General features: G+C 44.3%; 1 protein-coding gene across 2 annotated transcripts in view; it reads left to right on the forward strand.

Moving 5' to 3' along the window:
• The first annotated feature begins 844 nt into the window (after positions 1–844).
• Positions 845–15,311, forward strand: part of RAB41 (RAB41, member RAS oncogene family) — a 35,680-nt gene continuing 21,213 nt past the window's right edge. Inside the window, exons 1-4 of one of the 2 annotated variants that reach the window (XM_077284955.1) lie at positions 845–1,073; positions 10,180–10,238; positions 11,227–11,280; positions 12,673–12,778. In XM_077284955.1, coding sequence (XP_077141070.1) covers positions 998–1,073; positions 10,180–10,238; positions 11,227–11,280; positions 12,673–12,778 — 295 coding nt within the window. In that variant the 5' untranslated portion in view covers positions 845–997. Of the gene's footprint in view, positions 1,074–10,179; positions 10,239–11,226; positions 11,281–12,669; positions 12,779–15,311 lie in introns of both variants that reach the window. The other variant, XM_077284954.1, reaches the window with a different exon arrangement.

Raw genomic sequence — 15,311 nt, forward strand, 5'->3', positions numbered from 1 at the left:
GCCCAAAAGCAGAATTCACAACAGGTTCCTATTGCTCATAGTGATTCCCAAGCTATTTAGCTAGCTGTCTGGCTATAATCTCTGTCAGTTGTAGCTCTGCTCTGTGCTTTAAGTTTTAGTATTCTGATGTTTGTTGTTGGATCTTGGATTTGCCTTTGACTAGCCCTTTTGTCTTGACCCGCTACCTTCTTGGAATTCTGACCCCGGATTGTGACCTGACTACGCCTATGACAGGTTTCCTTAGCATCCTCTTCAAAAAAGTGATTTGTACTTCATGTTTTGGAACTGGAAGAGCTTTCCAAAAAATTTTGATGAGGATCTTAGAGAAGCTCTGTTCTAAAATAAACTGAATCTTGAGGTGCGTGAACACAGCAACTTTTCCATGCTGTATGTCAAAATGACTTATCTTCAGACATGTTCTGTCTTAAGTCACTTGTTTTTACCTTGTGGTATGTGCTCAAGATGGCATTTTCTAGCAAAGCAGCTAAGTTTTTCAAGAGGGCGATGCTAGCAAATGCCATCTTTTTTTCTGAACTGACTTTTTTAGCTACATTTTATTTTTCTGAGCTCGTTTGTGACCCACCAGTGGTTAAGTTCCAGTGTTTAGGGGACTTTTATTACTGGACTTTTTACGGACATTTTTTTAACTCCATTCAACAATGAAGAAACGCTATCGATTTTCCAAGAAAAAAAAAGGGAAAAAGTTCAAAATGATTTCCAGGTGTCTAAAAGATGTTATTAAACAGGACTATTGAGCCCTGCACACGCACACAGAGCAGCACAGAGCACACAGGCGGCTGCACGGGCTGAGGAGCAGTCTCTCCGGCCTCCCCTTGGGTATACTAATATGGCGGCGGATCAGCTGCCTCCTCGGGAGCGCGCACGGCCCCTCCCTCGCACGCTCACGTGAAGCGGACGCGCTCTGTTTGCTGTGCGTGCTCGCTCCTCGGTTCTGGTCGGTTCTGCTCCAGGTCGGTGATTCGGCGTCTGCATCGTCATGACCTCGACCGGCGGCGGAGAGTTTGGAAACCCCCTGAGAAAATTCAAGTTGGTGTTCCTGGGGGAGCAGAGCGGTGAGTGAGCGGCGGTGCGCCGTGTACACCTGGCTGTGCATACACGGGAGTGGTTCTGTGGGGACGGCGGAGGCCTGCGGACCGGACACAGCCATGTACCGGGGCCTGCAGTGTGTGAGGAGGCAGCTCCGGCCGCTGTGTGCGGGGCAGGCTCCTGCTCCGCGGTATTTCCGTGTACATCCCCATAGCTGAGGCTGTGTGTGACGTCATGTGTGATGTCATAGCCCATATCTGAGCAGTGTATACGTCACAGCTGGAGATGTGTGTGATGTCATAGCCCAGGTATGAGCAGTGTACACGTCACAGCTGGAGATGTGTGTGATGTCATAGCCCAGGTCTGAGCAGTGTACACGTCATGGCTCAGGATGTGTGTGTGTGATGTCATAGCCCAGGTCTGAGCAGTGTACACGTCACAGCTGGAGAGATGTGTGTGATGTCATAGCCCAGGTCTGATCAGTGTATACGTCACAGCTGGAGATGTGTGTGATGTCATAGCCCAGGTCTGAGCAGTGTACACGTCATGGCTCAGGATGTGTGTGTGTGATGTCATAGCCCAGGTCTGAGCAGTGTACACGTCATGGCTCAGGATGTGTGTGTGTGATGTCATAGCCCAGGTCCTAGGAGTGTACACGTCATGGCTCAGGATGTGTGTGTGTGATGTCATAGCCCAGGTCTGAGCAGTGTACACGTCATGGCTCAGGATGTGTGTGATGTCATAGCCCAGGTCTGAGCAGTGTACACGTCATGGCTCAGGATGTGTGTGATGTCATAGCCCAGGTCTGAGCAGTGTACACGTCACAGCTGGAGATGTGTGTGATGTCATAGCCTCGGTCAGGATACACATCAGTGTTTAGCATGTGTGATGATAAGGTGTACTCTGCATAAGTAGCCATTGTGGATGAACTCTGCACACCAGAGCAGCCATTTTCCTCTTTACCAGTGATCTGTATTGGCAGTCTCCTTTTCGGCTGTCAGTATGGCAGATCGTTAATTACCGATACGTCAATTTATTTTCCATTCGTACTCCAGAGATACAGATGTCAGCTGTCACTTCTGGTTTATGGCCTGTATCCAGAAATAAAAACAAAATGGGAAAATGGACAGGATTAGAACTAGCACATCAGTGAGGTAGATGGTGGCCTACAGGGCATGGACCATCTGGGTTACCAACCTCCTCTAATTTTGTACTGGATAAGAAATCAGAATTTTTCTGAACATATTTCCCTGCCCATCTTGACACTTTAAGAACACACAAATAGGGCTCCTTCTCACTTGCATAAAATATGGCCGAGTCTCGCAGGTTAAAACCCGGCTCTGCCGCCATCACTCCAGTGCGGAGCGTGCAGCTCCATGTATTGCTGTGCGGCCGCACGCTCCGCTCTGGAGTGCCGGTGGAAGAGCCGGGTTTTAACCTGCGAGACTCGGCCATATTTCACACAAGTGAGAAGGAGCCCTTAGAGGTTATACAGCAAGAAAAAAAAATCTAGCTGTAGGCCGAGCCTTACGTACATCATTGCTATCACCATGCGAGGAATGATGGGAGCCTCATTAGTTCTGGTAAAGCACAGGTGAAAAAAGTGTGTATTTATAAAATATATATTGTAATGGCTGCATACTTTCTTCGAGCCTCCCAATCTGCTAGGTTTACATACAGGTGGTGGGCCGGTAGGAGCAAGAGACTAAGTTAAGCGGGGGATTGGTTCAGTGTTACTGTAATGTGATGGAGCCAGAAGGGGAGAGGTGCAGAAGATATAATAATCCCCCCTCATTGCGTTATGTGTCGCCGTCCCTCCATTAGTTGGCTGGTTTCTTCAGGAGTCCTATCACTTCCATTGTGCAAAGTTGAAACAAAGAGAAACTCCTGGACATAGTGTGTACATATTTTTGCACTTCCCTTGGTTTCCGGCTAGATGCAAGCTTGTATAGTGCGAGCTCTCCTATAGGATGAACACCTCATATATTCGAGAGTGTCTGCTCGCCTGCGGCACCCAACCAAGTCTCCATGTCTGCCCTGAAATCTCTGTACCAGCTTACATTTATGGAACAGATGCCGTTTTCTATTCCTTCTAGGCTTCTGTAGTGTATACAACCCCTGGCAAAAATTATGGAATCACCGGCCTTGGAGAATGTTCATTCAGTTGTTTAATTTTGTAGAAAAAAAAAAAAAGCAGATCACAGACATGGCAAAAAAACTAAAGTCACTTCGAATGGCAACTTTCTGGCTCTAAGAAACACTAAAAGAAATCAAGAACAAAAATGTGGTAGTCAGTAATGGTTACTTTTTTTAACCAAGCATAGGGGGAAAATTATGGAATCACTCAGTTCTGAGGAAAACATTATGTAATCACCCTGTAAATTTTCATACCCAAAAATAACACCTGCATCAAATTAGATCTGCTTGTTAGTCTGCATCTAAAATGGAGTGATCACACCTTGGAGAGCTGTTGCACCAAGTGGACTGACATGAATCATGGCTCCAACACCAGAGATGTCCATTGAAACAAAGGAGAGGATTATCAAACTGTTAAAAGAGGGTAAATCATCACACAATGTTGCAAAAGATGTTGGTTGTTCAGTCAGCTGTGTCTAAAATCTGGACCAAATGCAAACAACATGGTAAGGTTTTTAAAGGCAAGCATACTGGTAGACCAAGGAAGACATCAAAGCGTCAAGACCAGAAACTTAAAGCAATATGTCTCCAAAACAGGAAATGAGGAACGAATGGGTGGAAACTGGAGTCAACGTCTGTGACCGAACTGTAAGAAACTGCCTAAAGGAAATGGGATTTACATACAGAAAAGCTAAACGAAAGCCATCATTAACACCTAAACAGAAAAAAACAAGGTTACAATGGGCTAAGGAAAAGCAATCATGGACTGTGGATGACAGGATGAAAGTCATATTCAGTGATGAATCGCGAATCTGCATTGGGCAAAGTGATGAACTTTTGTTTGGTGCCGTTCCAATGAGATTTATAAGGATGACTGCCTGAAGAGAACATTCACATTTCCACAGTCATTGATGATATGGGGCTGTATGTCAGGTAAAGGCACTGGGGAGATGGCTGTCATTACATCTTCAATAAATGCACAAGTTTATGTTGATATTTTGGACACTTTTCTTATCCCATCAATTGAAAGGATGTTTGGGGATGATGAAATCATTTTTCAAGATGATAATGCATCCTGCCATAGAGCAAAAACTGTGAATACATTCCTTGAAAAAAGACACATAAGGTCAATGTCATGGCCTGCAAATAGTCCGGATCTCAATCCAATTGAAAATCTTTGGTGGAAGTTGAAGAAAATGGTCCATGACAAGGATCCAACCTGCAAAGCTGATCTGGCAACAGCAATCAGAAAAAGTTGGAGCCTGATTGATGAAGTGTACTGTTTGACACTCATTAAGTCCATGCCTCAGAGACTGCAAGCTGTTATAAAAGCCAGAGGTGGTGCAACAAAATACTAGTGATGTTTTGGAGTGTTTTTTTTTGTTTGTTTGTTTTTCATGATTCCATAGTTTTTTCCTCAGAATGGAGTGATTCCATTTTTTCCCTATGCTTGGTTATAAAAAGTAACCATTACTGACTACCACATTTTTGGTTCTTGATTTCTTTTAGTGTTTCTTAACCCCTTCACGACCTCCGCCTTTCCTATTACTGTGGAGCTCTGGCGGTGAGCCCACCTCAAAGCTGGGACATGTCAGCTGTTTTGAACAGCTGACATGTGCCCGCAATAGCGGCGGGCGAAATCGCGATTCACCCGCCGCTATTAACTAGTTAAATGGCGCTGTCAAATGCTGACAGTGGCATTTAACCGGCGCTTCCGGCCATCGGGCCGGAAATTAGCTCATCGCCGACCCCCGTCACATGATCAGGGGTCAGCGATGCGTCTGCATAGGAACCATAGAGGTCCTTGAGACCTCTATGGTTACTGATGCCGGCCTGCTGTGAGCGCCACCCTGTGGTCGGCGCTCATAGCAAGCCTGCATTTCTGCTGCATAGCAGCGATCTCATGATCGCTCCCATGTAGCTGAGCCAATCGAGTTGTGCCAGCTTCTAGCTTCCCATGGAGGCTATTAAAGCATGGCAAAAGTTAAAAAAAAAAAAAAAATTTTTAAAAAATATGAAAAAAAATATAAAAGTTTAAATCACCCCCCTTCGCCCCATTCCAAATAAAACAATACAAGAAAAATCAAACCTACGCATATTTGGTATCGCCGCGTTCAGAATCGCCCGATCAATTAAAAAAAGGATTAACCTGATCACTAAACAGCGTAGCGAGCAAAAAATTTGAACCGCCAGAATTACGTTTTTTGGGTCGCCGCGATAGTGCATTAAAATGCAATAATGGGCAATCAAAAGAATGTATCTGCACTGAAATGGTATCATTAAAAACGTCAGCTCGGCACGCAAAAAAATAAACCCTCACCTGACCCCAGATCACGAAAAATGGAGACGCTACTGGTATTGGAAAACTGCGCCATTTTTTTTTTTTTTGTTGCAAAGTTTTGAATTTTTTTCTTACCACTTAGATAAAACGTAACCTAGACATGTTTGGTGTCTATGAACTCGTAATGACCTGGAGAATCATAATGGCTGGTCAGTTTTAGCATTTAGTGAACCTAGCAAAAAAGCCAAACAAAAAACAAGTGTGGGATTGCACTTTTTTTGCAATTTCACCGCACTTGGAATTTTTTTTCCCGTTTTCTAGTACACGACATTTTAAAACCAATGATGTCAATTCAAAAGTGCAACTTGTCCCGCAAAAAACAAGCCCTCACATGGCCATATTGACGGAAAAATAAAAAACGTTATGGCCCTGGGAAGGAGGGGGGTGAAAAACGAGAACGCAAAAATGGAAAAGGGCAAGGTCGTGAAGGGGTTAAAGCCAGAAAGTTGCCATTTGAAATGACTTTAGATTTGTGTCATGTCTGTGATCTGCTTTTTCTCTACAAAATTAAACAACTGAATGAACATCATCTAAGGCCGGTGATTCCATAATTTTTGCCAGGGATTGTATATTGCTGCAGAATATGGTGAAAACAGAGAAGAAAGTGTAATTATCAGTCTGTCAGAAGAATTGACAGGTGACATTTTCTCCTTTCCTTTGCCAAAGGTGGAGGGAAGACGTGTAAACCTTTTCCTTTCCTTCCTTCCCCAGTCCTCTTTATAATGCTAGGGGGTGACGTGGTGTCCATAACATGGAGGCAGCCTGTAACTGTGAATATTATCTGGGGCTGTTGATCTCTATATATAATAGTTTTGTTAGAAAATATTCAATATATTGTGGGTTTTACTCATTTAAACCTCTGCTGTTTCATGGATCGGTGGACCTATCCGTGACGGACAGCTTTCTCCGAATAAATATCCATTATCGTCACTCCCATAGACCGTATTAATGCAGCCACAGGCGTTGTGGCGATTGGTGTTAAAGGGACTCTGTCAGCACAGAATGACTGATCAAACCAAGCACAGGCGCTCGGCACTTCACAGCGTGGCCAATCATTTATATACACCTTCCACCTGCTCTGTATCCACCACCACTCCTCTAAGGCTTGATGGAGCCAGAGAATACTGGAGATAGATGGAACCCAAGCTGGTGTGAAGGTGTAGTTAAATGTTTGACTGCGCTATGAAGCACCAAGTGCCTGTACTTAGTTTGAACAGTCATTCTGTGACAGTCCCTGTAATGCCCCCATACATACTAAGCTGATATCAGCGTGCTCAGACAGCGGTCTAATATGTATGAGGGCACTGGCTGGTGGTCGGAAGAGATGTCAATCATTCATGTCAGATTCTGGAATACTGATCGGTGTGTTCTCCCAGAGATAGGCTGGCGTTAGACATGCCAGCCGACATGTGAGCCCAACATTGACTGCAGCCCTCTGTTACCATACAGATGTACCGTGGGGCACATCACATCACCCACACTCATCTCCCCTTCTTTGAAGCAATGTCTGTACAGATACAGCAGACTTATTAGCTGCAGGTGTATCCAGCTGCGAATCTGACACTAGGCTTTGTACATTAGGTGCAAATACCTGTTAAAGCTTTTCTTGATCTCTTGCCTTTCCCCAAGCTCTGTCTCCTCTGATGCGGAGTTCATGTTTGCTGACTATAGAGCAAAACCGCATGATCTCCAGACACGTGTACTGGCTGCCAGACAGATTGGAGATGGAATATAATCTTAGGTAGTGCTTTATAGCAGGACTACATGTAGGCAGAAAAACACAGCGTGCTGCAGAGGCACTCGCCTGCAGAACGTGCATCTTATCACATATTTACAGGCTGCCAGACATTAGAGGAAAGCAGACACTCAGACCACTGAACGGCATGTCCTTTTGCCTCATGTTGCTGGTAGGACAGTAGTGGATTGAATGGAGGGGGCTCTGTATGTGCCATAGAGTACACGTGAGAGCAGCATGTGCAGCGAGCACAGGAAGACCTGTCACCGATCACAGCTCAGCACTGACAAATCCCATTTACTGATTTACCGTTTGTGTACAGATGATGGCGGCCTGTCCAACTGGCACATTGTGACTTGTATTTTATTTATGACAGCAATGACATGTCAGGAGAAGCTCAGGATGTATACATCTAAGCAGGGCAGTGATGGCGGCCCTACTGTGTATACATCTAAGCAGGGCAGTGATGGCGGCCCTACTGTGTATACATCTAAGCAGGGCAGTGATGGCGGCCCTACTGTGTATACATCTAAGCATGGCAGTGATGGAGGCCCTACTGTGTATACAACTAAGCATGGCAGTGATGGCGGTCCTACTGTGTATACATCTAAGCATGGCAGTGATGGAGGCCCTACTGTGTATACAACTAAGCATGGCAGTGATGGCGTCCCTACTGTGTATACAACTAAGCATGGCAGTGATGGCGTCCCTACTGTGTATACATCTAAGCAGGGCAGTGATGGTGTCCCTACTGTGTATACATCTAAGCAGGGCAGTGATGGCGTCCCTACTGTGTATACATCTAAGCAGGGCAGTGATGGCGGCCCTACTGTGTATACATCTAAGCATGGCAGTGATGGCGGCCCTACTGTGTATACATCTAAGCAGGGCAGTGATGGCGGCCCTACTGTGTATACATCTAAGCAGGGCAGTGATGGCGGCCCTACTGTGTATACATCTAAGCAGGGCAGTGATGGCGGCCCTACTGTGTATATATCTAAGCATGGCAGTGATGGCGTCCCTACTGTGTATACATCTAAGCATGGCAGTGATGGCGTCCCTACTGTGTATACATCTAAGCAGGGCAGTGATGGCGGCCCTACTGTGTATACATCTAAGCAGGGCAGTGATGGCGGCCCTACTGTGTATACATCTAAGCAGGGCAGTGATGGCGGCCCTACTGTGTATACATCTAAGCATGGCAGTGATGGCGGCCCTACTGTGTATACATCTAAGCAGGGCAGTGATGGCGGCCCTACTGTGTATACATATAAACAGGGCAGTGATGGCGGCCCTACTGTGTATACAACTAAGCAGTTAACACATCACCACAGGGCGCTCATTACCCCGGACCCGCAGCTCGCACTGGGACCACCTTCCTTTCAAACCAGTCCACATCGTGGCGATAACTCTACCTAGGAGCCTAAATGCCTAAAACTTTCCTCTACTGCGGTTTCTCTTACTGCGTTTTTTTCCCATTTTCCTACAACAAGCGAGGTTTGACAAAGGCCTATTACGGGGCCGAAACGTTACCTCAACAATCCTTGTTTTTTCCACTGTGGTGAATAAAATTAATCAACTTTTGCATTAAAAAATCCATATGAGTGCGGCTGTTATTCTATAAATTTACAACTAAGCAGGGCAGTGATGGAGGCCGCCATGCTGTGTATACATCTGAGCAGGGCAGTGATGGAGGCCGCCATGCTGTGTATACATCTGAGCAGGGCAGTGATGGAGGCCGCCATGCTGTGTATACATCTGAGCAGGGCAGGGCAGTGATGAAGGCCGCCATACTGTGGCACATGTCAACTGTAGACTCCTGTGTTTAGAAATCAGTGCCGCTGCAGTCATCGCTTCTTACACAAGACGCCATGGACCGAGCAGAGCTAGTCATGTACTCCAGGCGCTCTACTCACCAGGATTTGGTCCACGCACATGTAAAATTTAGGAGATAGATTTCACTTTTCACAAGGCTTCTGTGGGCCTTTATCAATGATTGCTTGTTTAGAGATAATTATCACACTGAATACTAGTGCAACCAAAATGTAGTCATATAATGATTATTATTACAATGCATGAAAGAGAGGGGTACAATGGACTTCTTAAAACTAGAGTATGCACAATTATCTAGCAGTAAGTGCCAGGATAAGAACTAAGCCCGCTCTCCCCCAAATTAGACACTATTATCATAAGTAAACATACTTTTTTAAAGACTAGGCACACCGTAAAATAGTGCCATATAGACGTAAAGGAATTTGCCTTAATATAATGTGTGACAGTTTTATATAATGTGTGGATGTAACATGTTGTGGCTGCCGGTCTTAACAGGACTACTATTTACACAACAATCTTTAGTTCTCCAAAGCTGTTTAGTAAAAATGTCACTTTTATTGTCAAATCCTGAGATTTCCGTAAGCCGATTATGGTGTTTAGCAGTGCTTCTGGAAGGTCGGAGGGTGTTCGAGGCGAGAGCTCACCAGAACTCGCTGTCCTAATGGAGATTCCTATGATCAGATCAAGGTGCAAAGGATACTGTCACGTGTAGGGTCTCCAGACCACCCTACTGGTCATGTCACATCGAGCTGCTGAGATGTGTGAACCCCACACTTCCATTACTGATGGTTCGGTGTAGTAACATTTGGCTCTCGGTACAAGTTGATAATGTACTGTGTGTAACAGATGTGAATGAGTCTATAGGAGTGCATACATACAGGGACTACATGGACCAGAACGTGTGAGCACAATTACACCGCAGTTCATATTCAGTGGTCCCTGGGCTTCCTGCATGCTTTCTGTATAAACTGACACCCGTCCTTGGCTTGCCCAGCTCCTTTTAGGATCAATGTGGCACTTTCCTGCTCTAGTAGACCTCGTGGACTATAGTGGGATAGTCTTTGATGCATTTCACTTTCTCCTGCAGTTGGGAAGACCTCGCTCATCACTCGCTTCATGTATGACAGCTTTGACAACACGTACCAGGTGAGTGTCTTGGATCTTGATCTTTGAAGGCGAATACCAACGTTAATAGTCCTTTATTGTTTAGAGATTACTGTAGCTGGAGGATTAGTCAAAGCAGCAGCTCTTGTGGAGACCTCTAATCACCTGTCAAGGCTGTGTAGTCTGGCTGTAATCACTGGCTCAATGTATTATTGCTTCTGTGTCCATGAGGGCTGCACTCTGTGTGTAGAGGAGCAAACCGTCCAAATCCTAAAGGAGAACTCCGCTATTAGAACCACAGTGTTCAACCATCTCCAACAGCCCCAAACGTCTACATTGTCACTGTCTGCTATGCATAACCAACTTACATATTATTGAGTTAAAGGGGTAGTAAAAACTAACACTGATTTTCTGATTCTTTTTAATTATAAAATCCCTAAAGTTCCCCCTCTGCTCCCAACTGTTTTATTTTTGTTTCAGTTTACCAATTCCCTGTTTGATAACTTTTTGTTTGAGAATCCACAGTACATACCAGGATACTCCAAACGAGTTGTCATCAAGGGGACAGTGTACTCTCTTGCCGGCCCGTCACTTCTCATCAGAGCCAGCGAGTGAGTGCACTGTCACTCTGCATTAAAAAGAATATTGCACAGTGAGAAGATCTACTGAGCGTACATTGGAATTGATAACCGACGCATGGTCAGTAGAGCAGGCACTAGCCCGATCACTGATAACTCTTAGTTTCAGGCTGCAGCAGTGACTGTGGCCCCGACCCCCTGATTGTCTCGGTTGAGTATCCCAGCATTCTATTGGGGTTCTCAAACGAAGTGTCGTAGGCAAAAAAGAGAGGGAATGGAGGGGAGTTTTTTATTAAAGTATGTTAGAAAATCAATTCAATTATTAAATCAGTGTTAGTTTCGGACCACTCCTATCAATACATTATTATCAGGCAGAGTATAAAGCACAATAAGTAACTGGCAATATATGCTGTACTGATGGCTTCTGTATAAAGCTGTGTTCTACTTTACAGGCTACAATTGGCATAGACTTTCTTTCCAAGACCATGTACCTAGAGGACCGCACGGTGAGTGATGAATGACTCCTGTATCTTTTATTTTTTCCATACATTTTATTATGTTTCAGTGAAACATATAGGCTGCCATAGCGGTTTATTTCTCTATCGCTTCATTGGGGGACACAGGAAACCATGGAAGTATGCTGCTGACACTAGGCAAAAAAATTATCTCCTCCTCCGCAGATATAGGCTGGCATATCGGTCCATATTACACACATGGGCTCCACCGTAAGAGGGCGACGAATGAGCTGCCGAGTGTGTGTCATATGTGGTGCCGGCCAGGAGAGTCCAGAGAGGTGCAGAATATCCAATCAGAAGCTCTTTACTTTCTATAAATGTGAGCACTTTACCGGGTATTGCATTCTGCAGAGTGTATGGCATAGTTACTGGGAGACCAGTAACCCCACTACCGGATGCCAATTGTAAAGCTGTAATGGATGGTGGGTCCCTTGCAGGATCATTCTCCGGTAGTTACTCTGTACAACACATTGAAGCCCCCCATGATACAGAAAGGACATAGCATGATGCTGCTAACACTAGGCATAATATGTGAGGGGACGGGGCACAAGACTGGGTCACCATTAAAGTGCTGTTCTCTATGGCCACTGCACTGAGATGTCGGGGCACTTAGAAGAATGTCCCTTTATTTTACAGTTTCCAATTCATGCACTCTCTATACACTTCTGAATCCAGAATGCAATATTTCCGATGTGCATGAGATTAGCTTTGCCGCAGGGGTCAGTGTAGACGGATATTCTGTATTAAGTCATAAAGATTGTATTATGGACTAATCTGTGCTCTACTTCAGCAGTTTACCTGCAGTAAGGTCCACTGCCATCTACCACTGTGTCACCATCTTGGATCTTGGAAGGAGCTGGCTATTTTATTGCACTAAATGTGTTGTGGATGTGACTTAGTTGGACTTACTAATAAATGGATGTATCGGGTTCTCCTCCTGAAATAATTAGTGCAGTTTTCCCTCTGTCTGCATAGAGCTCTTGTCCATACAATGTCTGCTGGTGGAGCAGTGTGTGACCAGACCTGTCCATCAGCCGCCTCCAAAATGGAAACGCCCATCCCATGTCAGGTGTTTTTAGTTGGAGGAGACTGCTGGACATGTTAAGAGTGTGACGTGCTATCTATGAGGGGGGTGCAGGAGGAGAACCTGTAATACTCGTATATTGGTAAGTGCCACCAAACCATGACCCAACACATTGAATATAAAGTGAGCAACCCCTTTAAGAACTCAGAATTTAACGTGAACATTGATTACTGTAGCTTGCAGACAGTGGTTCAATGCTGTGCAATATATACGTGTCTTGTGCTGCTCATGAATGTTCCCTCCTTACAATATCTGTCCTTCTGTTTCCCTTTCTGCCGTCCCTGGCCTGGTACCAGCAGGTGCGGCTGCAGCTCTGGGACACCGCCGGACAGGAGCGTTTCCGCAGTCTGATCCCCAGCTATATACGGGACTCCACAATCGCTGTTGTTGTGTATGATATTACAAGTGAGTGACCGGAGTACAGAAAATGCCATGACTAGGCGTGCACTAGCTCGTGGTACATACTATATTCCTGTGTATAGGAAGCGTAGTCGGCTGTACTCCTGTACAGTGAAGAAAGAATTTGTTGGCACCTTCTGGACTGGCGGACATGAAAAGGGATTCTTCTTCTTTTTTTTTTTTTTAACAACTTTCCGACATCGGCTGTAATAGTACACCGTGTCGGACTCCCTCCCTTTGATGTGGGCTCCGACGGTGAGCCCACATCTTTCCGGGGACATGTCAGCTGTTTTGAACAGATGATATGTACGAGTGGAATCATGATCCACCCACGGCTATTAACCAGTTAAATGCCGCTGTCAAACTCTGACAGCGCCATTTTAATCCGGCAATCGCACCCGAAATACGCACACCTGTGACCCCCGTCACGTGATCGTGGGTTCACCTCTGTGTTTGCATCACAACCTGACGTCTCCTGGAGACCTCTATGGTTGCCATGCCGGCTTGCTGTGAGCGCCACCCAGTGGTCGGCGCTCATAGCAAGTGAGTAAATCTGCTATATAGAGGCGATCTGATCATCGCTTATATGTAACATACTGGCAACTTCTAGTCTCCTATGGAGACTATTGAAGCATGTCAAAAGTTTTTAAAAAATACAATAGTTTTAAATAACCCCCTTTCGCCCCATTCAAAATAAAACAAAAAAAATGAAGTCAAACCTATACATACTTGGTATCGCCGCGTTCAGGATCGCCCGATCTATCAATAAAAAAAGATTAACCTGAACGCTAAACGGTGTAGCGAGAAAAAGTTAAAATGCCAGAATTACGTGTTTGTTTGTTTTTGGGGGGTTGCCACGACATTGCATTAAAATGCAATAACGGGCGATCAATAGATCGTATCTGCCCCAAAATGATATAATTAAAGACGTCAGCTCGGCATGCAAAAATTAAACCCTCACCCAACCCCAGAACACGAAAAATGGAGATGCTATGGGTATTAGAAAATGGCGCAATTTTTTTTTTTTTCTAACAAAGTTTGGAATATATTTTCACCACTTAGACAAAAAAACAACCTAAACATGTTTGGTATCTATGAACTCGTAATGACCTGGAGAATCATAATGGCAGGTCAGTTTTAGCATTTAGTGAACCTAGTAAAAAAGACAAACAAAAAGCAAGTGTCGGATTCCACTTTTTTTGCAATTTCACCGCACTTGGAATTTTTTTCCCCATTTTCTAGTACACGACATAGTGAAACCAATGGTTTTGCTCAAAAGTGCAACTTGTCCTGCAAAAAATAAGCCCTCACATGGCCATATTGCCGGAAAAATAAAAAAGTTATGGCTCTGAGTAGAAGTGGAGCGACAAACGAAAATGCAAAACCAAAAAAAGCTTGGGAGGGTTAAGGGGTTAAAGGGGTTGTCTGGTGATTTTATAGTGATGATCTAGCCTAAGGGGGAAGGTATTGATGATCAGATTCTTTTCAATAGGCGCTGATCCGCAGTGGCCACTGAACAGTGTGTGGAGCTGCTGTGTTCCCACCTGTATATTATTGTCATCAGTTGTCGTGCTAGGTGATAACAGCTGATCGGTGGGGTACCTGCTGTCAGATCCCCACTATTTTATATAACTGTAGATGTAAGTTATATTATGCAGCCAGCATCTGTCTCTAACGGCACTTAATCATTGAAGCGCTGCTGTCAATCACTGATGGTGGCATTTAAATAATGTTGCTTCTCCCATCAGGCTCCCCGTGATGCAATGTGGGTCACCTTGGCATCCAGGGACCTGCGGAAGTCCCTTGTCGCTGTCATCTTGGTACTCCTCTGAAGCGCTGCAATACTCTGAGCTTCAAGAGACCATGATTTATACTATATCCTGTGTATAAGTGATCGCAGGTTCAAGTACCCTAAGGGAATTAATAAATTACAAAAAATTCTTAAATATAATGAAAAAAATCTACCCTTTTTTGCCCCATAAAAAATAAAAAAGTGTGGTATTAACACATCTGTAAAAGTTATGTCTAACAAAATGTAAACGTAAAGAGATTCTTAAACTCGCTAAAAAAAAAACTCAACATTTTTTTCAATTATGGTACCACTTCCAAAAAAGCAAAAAAAGCAGAAAAAATTATTAAAATGTCATATACCCCATAAAATGGTATCCATTGAAATATCAGCTCTCCCTGCAATAATCACGCCCTCTCACTGCTAAATCCGTAGATAAATGCAGCTGTTACAGGTCTTGAAAAATGGTGACATAATTCTTAGTTTATTTCAGTTTTTTGCAAGCTTATACATTTTTTTTTTCCACCAATTGAAATCATAAAGAAACTATGCCAGTTTCGTATCACTGTAATCATACTGACTTGGAGAAGAATCCTTTTCAAAAGCCATTTTTACCATCCAATGAACGCTGTAAACACGGTGGGGAAAAATGCAATTCCACCATTATTTGACTTTCATCCCGCTTGGAATTTTTATAGAACAATGTTATGGTTAAAAAAAAAAAAAAAAAAAAAGTGTAATTCAAAACTA

The sequence above is a fragment of the Ranitomeya variabilis genome, chromosome 2, assembly GCF_051348905.1.
Source record: "Ranitomeya variabilis isolate aRanVar5 chromosome 2, aRanVar5.hap1, whole genome shotgun sequence".
NCBI classification, from domain to species: Eukaryota; Metazoa; Chordata; class Amphibia; order Anura; family Dendrobatidae; genus Ranitomeya; species Ranitomeya variabilis.